The sequence below is a fragment of the Elephas maximus genome, chromosome 7 (assembly GCF_024166365.1).
Source record: "Elephas maximus indicus isolate mEleMax1 chromosome 7, mEleMax1 primary haplotype, whole genome shotgun sequence".
NCBI lineage: Eukaryota > Metazoa > Chordata > Mammalia > Proboscidea > Elephantidae > Elephas > Elephas maximus.
Genome location: NC_064825.1, coordinates 113325602 through 113333127, shown reverse-complemented (window position 1 = coordinate 113333127; position 7526 = coordinate 113325602). Strand labels below are relative to the sequence as shown.

The 7526-nt window shown below is 38.1% G+C and overlaps 1 protein-coding gene across 1 annotated transcript; it reads right to left on the bottom strand.

The window, feature by feature from the left end:
• Positions 1 to 716: 716 nt before the first annotated feature.
• Positions 717 to 1670, bottom strand: LOC126080737 (olfactory receptor 5AP2-like). Its single transcript, XM_049891915.1, has one exon. It carries the CDS (start codon positions 1668 to 1670, stop codon positions 717 to 719), a length of 954 nt encoding a protein of 317 aa, XP_049747872.1.
• Positions 1671 to 7526: the final 5856 nt, after the last annotated feature.

Sequence of the window (7526 nt, the reverse complement as noted above, 5' to 3'; positions counted from 1 at the left end):
TAAGTCAAATAACTGTTATTATTTATAGTGATGCTGTAGTAAATCACCCAGATATGCCTTTCAGGGTAGAAATTTCCTCATCTGCCAGATATATCAGCAGCTAAATATTCATAGCTGAGTTACTCTCTGGGACTTTCCCTGTGCTTTAAGGGGTTGTCTTCCCAAATATTATGCCCCCTCCCAGTAGGTAGCCCACATTCAGAACCAATCATTGTGGATGGAAATGTATGACTCTTTTATTACAATCTTGGTCATCACTGAAAGGCCATCCTAGCTTCAGAGCCCAGGATGCTTGGGGAGAGTAGACATATAATTGGCTTAGTCTTTGTTTGAAATTCATCACTATTCAGCTCCTTCCCAATCCTTCTTTCCTTTCTCCCTTGAAGGTATTGTTTCGGGAAACATTCTGTAGTAACTCTTCCTGCACTCAAATCTTTTTTTTTTTCCATCCTGTTTTCCTGGAATCCAGCTGGAGACATCAATGTAGATACAATAAAACTGGGGTTGACAAGAATTGAATATTGAAATTGGAACATAAACACAGGCTAGTGGATTCCAAAAGTTTAAACATTCTACCAGACACTGCCTTCACCTACTGTGCTGAAGCATCAGATGGGCTCATGTATATATGTTTCAGATATGAAGAGAACAAGCAGGACATCTCATTTTAAATCATCTATCTTAATGCAAGTAACAGGAAGATGTTCAACATGCCTTCACAGCATGGTTTTCTGTAAGACCTTCTTTAGGGCCTCTTTCACATCCTTATTTTTCAAACTGTAGATGAGGGGATTCAGCATAGGGATCACCACGGTGTAAAAGACAGAGACAACCTTGTCCTGCTGCATTGAGTAGCTAGATGTTGGGCGCAAGTACATGAAAAGAATCGTGCCAAAGAATATGGTGACAGCAGTGAGGTGGGAGGCACAGGTGGAGAAGGCTTTGTACCTGCCTTCTGCTGAGGGCATTCTCAAGATGGTGATGAAGATGCACAGGTAGGAAATAAGGACAATAACAACACAGGTGATGACATTAAAACTGGAGGAAGCCATCGTGACAATGCCATTGATGTAGGTGTCAGAGCAAGAGATTTTAAGCAAGGGTGGAGTATCACAGTAGAAATGGTTGATTCGATTAGATCCACAAAAGGACAATCTAAAAGTCATCCCTGTATGGATGGCTCCATTCCCAAAGCCTGCAAGGAATGAGGTAGCCACTAGTATGAAGCAAATTCTCCCAGACATGAGAATGGGGTACCGCAGGGGGTTCCAAATGGCTGCGTAGCGGTCATATGCCATCATGGCCAACAGGAAGCACTCAGTCCCTAGGAAGGAGCCAAAGAAGTAGAACTGGGCAGCACATCCATTGAAAGTAATGGCCTTATCCTCAGTCACAAGATTCATCAGCATCTTGGGAGTCACAGAAGAGGAGTAGGAAGCATCAACAAAGGAGAGGCTGCTGAGGAAGAAGTACATGGGAGTGTGGAGACAGGAATCAATCGTAATCAGCATGATCATCCCCAAATTGCCTACCATAGTAGCCATATAGATTAATAGAAACAATATAAAAAGGATAATTTGTAGATCTGAGTTGTCCGAGAGTCCTAAGAGAATAAAATCTGTGACTTCTGTTTGGTTCCCACCTTGAGTCTCTGTCAGATATCTTATCATTTGAGCTGTGGTAAGAGAGAAGACAGAACATTGTATTTTGTTGGATGAACACATAACAAGCTATAACATCTTTTCACTGGCATGTATACATGTGTACCTTATCAGAAGAGTGAAAAATCAAAAGCATATTAAAAACTGTGCTAAACTTGACATTAATTCCAAAGAACTGCATCTGACTACAATGTATGCTGCCTACTAACTAATGTTTTCAAGCAAGTAACTTAGTAAACATTAACCAAAAACTAAAGTCCCTTCTGGCCTTAACCATTTGTTGAATAATAACAGGGAAATATCCTTAAGACATAACTCTATTATTTGTGAAAAATTAATTAATATGTAAATATATGTTATAGACAAAACTTCTGAAGAAATATGATAGAATTAATTCAGGCTACTGAATAGTCCTCCTGGTACTGATGAAATGAATACAAAATATTAAAAGTCAGTGAAAGAAATTAACAATGTTAAGGAAAAAACTTGAATCTCTGGGAACAGTGGGTAGTAAAAACTGATAAAATTGATGACAGCGAAAAACACAGAGGAGAGTCCCATGCATGATTCCAATCCTAGCCTAACTTCTCAGAGTCATTATCTAGAAAAAAAAAGTGTCAGTATACCCTGAGAATTTTCAATAATTCCCTCTAATATTAAGAGAATTAGACTGTGAGAAAGAAGGCATATATCAGATGAAAGTAATACAACTAGTCAAGGCAGTGTAAACTCCCATCCAAAATCCATGTTGACTGGATCACAACAGAACCAGGAAACACCATCGACAGGGCTTGACATTTGCCACCCAACATAATGAATTGGAGGTAGTTTAAATGGATATAAATTCACTTCTGGAAAGGTGTAATAAATGTTAAAACAAGGCATAAAAAAAAAATCTCGTATACGTGCAAAGCCTGTATTTTCAAAAGGTTAGTCCCCAAATATTATAATAATTAATACAGAACAATTTACATCACATTATATAGTCGGAACCAACTCGACGACAGCGGGTTTGTTTTTTTTGTTTCATATCTATACTAGGTTTTTGAACTTCAATGAATAAAAAAAGAATTATTCACTTATCTCAGGAAAAAAAAAAAGCAAGTCATCCATATGGGGGAAAAAATCAGACTAGCCTCTGACTCCTCCAGAATTTATTCCACACCAAAAGAAAAGGGTGGAATGTCAGCAAAGGTCTGGATTAGACAGGAGGACCCAAGAATGTTATGTCCCAACAAGTTGTCATTTCAGCACAGAACAATAAACAGACAAAAAAGATGATGTAGGAAGTCAGAAAATATTACACTCAGGAGCTCTTCTTAAAATAACTGATGATAAAATCTAGCAAACCAAGAACTAAATAGAAAAATACTGCTTAATAAACTAAACATTGAATCCACATAAATCTGTGAAAAGCGTGGCTGCAGAAGAGAATGTTGCTGTTATAAAGCTGAACACATCAAAAATAATGATATTAAAAAAATTTTTTTTTTATACCTAACACAAAAAAGGCAGCTGACAAATGCCACAGGGAATACCCAAAAACCAAACGTGAGCGCTGTGGAGTTAATTGTGACTCACAGCAACTCTGCAGGACAGCATAGAACTGCCCCACAGGGTTTCCAAGGAGTGGCTGGTGGATTTGAAATGCTGATCTTTTGGCTAGCGGCTGAGCTCTTCACCTTGCACCAAGGGAAGTACAGAAGTGCTAAATCATTTATGACTCACAGCAGGGAAATATTTGATATTGTCTAAAACTGAAATTTGGGACAAAGTAACAAAATACTTTTGCTAATATTGGGAATAAAGGATCTACTGAGCAAGGCTGGGGAGAAGGGTGGGCAAGAATTGGTTGTGTTTTCACAAACACTGTCATATACAGAAGCATCTATATGGTCTCCAACAAGTTTCCATTAGGATATAGGAGCATGATAGGCTGTCTTAGTTATCTAGTGCTGCTGTAAGAGAAATACCACAAATTAATGACTCTAAAGAACAGAAATGTATTCTCTTACAGTTCCTCACCTTTTGTAACTGCTTGAGTTCTATTTGCTTCTTTTGCTTGTTCCAGTTTAAGTATAAATTCACTGTAAAATACAAAGCAAAAAAAAAAAAAAATACAAAATTCCTTATCTTAGATGAGACACTCACTCTAACTCCCCCAGGTTAAACAGGAGGCATAGATGGAACGGACTTTAAAGGTCATCTATTTTTTTTTTTTTTATCATATTAGACAGGAAAAAAGAGAACCTTTACACTTTCCCCATTGTAATAGACTTACTCTACATTCAGTAAAATTCCCCTCTTTCCTGATTTTACTTTTCCTTAAAGAAAAGTATGAGAATTTTTATAACAATGCGAAACACATTTCAAAATATAGAGTACAGTAAATCCCCAAACAGTAAGTTCCAATTAATGTACAACTCCTAACCAAAACCAAAACTTATTACCATCAAGTAGATTTCAACTCATAGCAACCTATAGGGCAGAGTAGAACTGCTCCATAGGGTTCCTAAGGAGCAGCTGGTGGATTCCAACAGCTGACCCTTACTAGGAACAAAATTCTTCATCACAATCCCCTTCACTTACTGCACATGCAGCTTTTAAACCATCTACAAGGCTTTGAGACTTTTCTTGCACTAAAGTAAGGCTACATAAGAACCCAATGTACCTGTTCTGACTTACCTACAAATACAGCTTAAAGACACACTTAGGAATGCAATGGATCTCGTTCTTAACCCACGGACTCCCTGTATATCACTGAAGTTCAGCTGTAATATTGTTGGCAATTATTTCCAACTGCAGAGGCTTCAGAGCAGACTCTGGAGTGAACATTCTGACTTACTTTAATTAGGATATGTTTCTTGTTTTTTGGTCTCTGGGGACAGCATATCTGATGTAATTTCATTGTAATCTACTCACTTCTCCCCTCTGAAACTAAGGAAACCACGTTTCTCTTTCTTAGTTCTCTCCATCACCCTTGGGACACCCAGGCTCAGTGGAGAATGAATTTTTACTTCAACATTTCCAATCAAATTTAAATATTTTTCTCTAATAACCCCTGGTGGCTGGTGGTCTGATTCTCTTAAAAAAAAAAAAAAACTAAATCTACAAAGTACAAGGTTAGTGCTATTTCTATAAGGACTCCATGTACATATAAGAGAATGTGCTATCTGGAGCATAACAAAGTGTCTCAGTGGAGGAGACATGTGGCAGTAGAGAGAACAAGGACAGTCTTAGCTTGGAATCCTGGCCCTCTGGCTCACTGATTGTGTGACTTGGGTGTTTCTCTAAATCTCACTATGTCTCAGCTTTTGTCGTTTCCACATGGGAATACCAATGTCTATTTTATAAGGAAATAAAGTGAGTGCAAATTTTAGCTTAACCCCTAGGACACACAGAATATAAATAGAGTTTCTTCCATCTCCACATTCTTGCCCACATGCTATTGTTGTTAGGTGCCATTGAGTCCGTTTCAACTCATAGCAACCCTATGTACAACAGAACAAAAAGCTGTCCAGAGTTCCACCATCCCTGCAATCATTGTTATACTTGAGTCCATTGTTGTAGCCACTTTGTCAATCCATCTTGTTGAGGTTCTTCATCTTCCTTTTTTCAGTGACACTGTATCAGCCCACATAGAGTAGATTGAGACTTATCAAGTACTCCATTGCCCAAATGAATCTCCCATCTAAAGATTCAGAGAGTGAAACTAAAATAGGTTTTAATATCTAATGATCATTAAAATTATTCGTGTTGCTTTGAGAAGGCATTCCCTTTAATTAATTTCTCTCTCAGTACCATTTAATCAATGCAATTTAATCTAGATTCTGTGGAAAAAAATTAAGAGATGTCTTGCTTCATCTCCAGAAATTCAGAAAATCCTGTATTATTTTGGTTAAGCTTAGCCCTCTTTTTTTTTTTTTTTTTTGGTAGTGGTGGTGGAGGACAGGAAAGAAAGATAGCCTGCAGGGAAAATACTATAAGTTCCTATCAACATAGAGTCCTTACATCCTGTGTTTCTTACCATGACCTAGCACTACCACATGAAGAAACTCACTCCAGTCTCTGGAGCTTCAGGATAAGTTTCAAAATAAACAAAGAACCAATGTACAATTATAGCTTTAGTGTCATTCGAAGAGGCAACAGACAATGCTATATGTCTCTGGCACTCAGCTGGAAACCATCTCAACTTAGATTGCAATGTGATTTCAAGGAACCATTCTGAGAATTCACAATGGACACCGGGTTGTAAGCTGGGTGACCTAAGGATGAAACATGGAAAATTAGGTTAAAATGAGACCCTTTATGGAGAACTTTGCCATCTAAAATCCAATAAACTAGCAACAAATATTTATTAAGCAACTAATAGAGAGAATCCTGGCTAAAAAAGATGTTACCTCTACCCTCAAGGAGCTTACATGCATCAGAGGATGAGGCAGTGTCTTAGGCTGAGTTCTCTAGACAAGGAAAAGCAGTGAACCACATATATAGAGAGGGAAAGAGAGATTTATATCAGGGAAATGACTCACGGGGCTGTAGGGCTGGAAAGTCCCATGTCCTTGGGTCAAGTAAGACGATTCTCTTGACTCACATAGCTCTAGGGCTGACAAACCCAAGATCAGCAAACAAGCTGTTAAATCAAGTCTCAAGAACAGGCGGCAATATCCAATATCCAGAGTAAGCAAAAGGCAGCGAGGTTTGCCAAAAAGTCCATATGTATTAGATGCAAGCCACACCCCCAAGGAAACTGGCTTTCAACTGATTGCTGCTCATAGCAGATCTCATCATGGAGATACTTACATTATTACATAGCTAGCAAACAACATCATAACTGCCAAACCACTGAGAATCACGGCCCAACCAGGTTAAGACACAATGTTCACCATCACAGGTAACGTTACGAATAATAGAGAATCTGGTGAGCCTATCCCCCCCGGTCATAAGGAGAGGAGACTAGGGACAACTGAAAATAGCAACTACTATTTATTGCTATTATTCCTTCTTTCTAGTCTCCTCTACTTATGACCAGGGGGAGGAGAGGTCATTTTGAATCTGGCAAACATATGGTCTACTATCTTGGGAATGACAACTTGAAGAGGAATGGCGTTGTATTCATCCTCAAAAAGAACATTTCAATATCTATGCTGAAGTACAATACTGTCAGTGATAGGATAATATCCATAAGCCTAGGAGAAAGACCAGTTAATAGGACATTAATCAAATTTTCCCAACAACCTCTAAGGCTAAATGTGAAGAAACCAAAGATTTAACCAACTTCTACAGTCTGAAATAGATCAACCATGCAATCAGCATGCATTGATAATTACTGCTGATTGGAATGAGAAATTTGGAAACAAAGGAGATGGATTTGTAGTTGGAATATATGGCCTTAATAATAGAAATAATGGTGGAGATCATATGATGGAATTTTGCAAGACCAATGAGTTCTTCATTGTAAGTGTTTTTTTTGAAGATCATAAATGGCAACTATACTCATGGACCTGGACAGATGGAATATATAGAAATCAAATCAATTACATCTGTAGAAAGAGAAAACGGGAAAGTTCAGTATCATCAGTGAAAACAAGGCCAGGCCCTGTCTGCAGAACACACCTTCAGTTGCTCATATGCAAGTTCAAGTTGAAACTGAAGAAAATTAGCACAAGTCCACGAGAGCCAAAGTATGAAGTTGAGTATATCCCACCTGTATTTAGAGGTCATATCAAGAATAGATTTGATGAATTGAACATTAACGATCCAAGACCAGATAAGTTATGGAACGACATCAAATATGTCATATATGAAGAAAGCAAGAGGTCGTTAAAAAGACAGCAAGAAAAGACCAAAATAGGTGACAGAAGA

Bases quoted from the DNA above. Each gene is read 5' to 3' on its own strand.
- LOC126080737 (XM_049891915.1), bottom strand. From the start codon at position 1,670: ATGATAAGATATCTGACAGAGACTCAAGGTGGGAACCAAACAGAAGTC.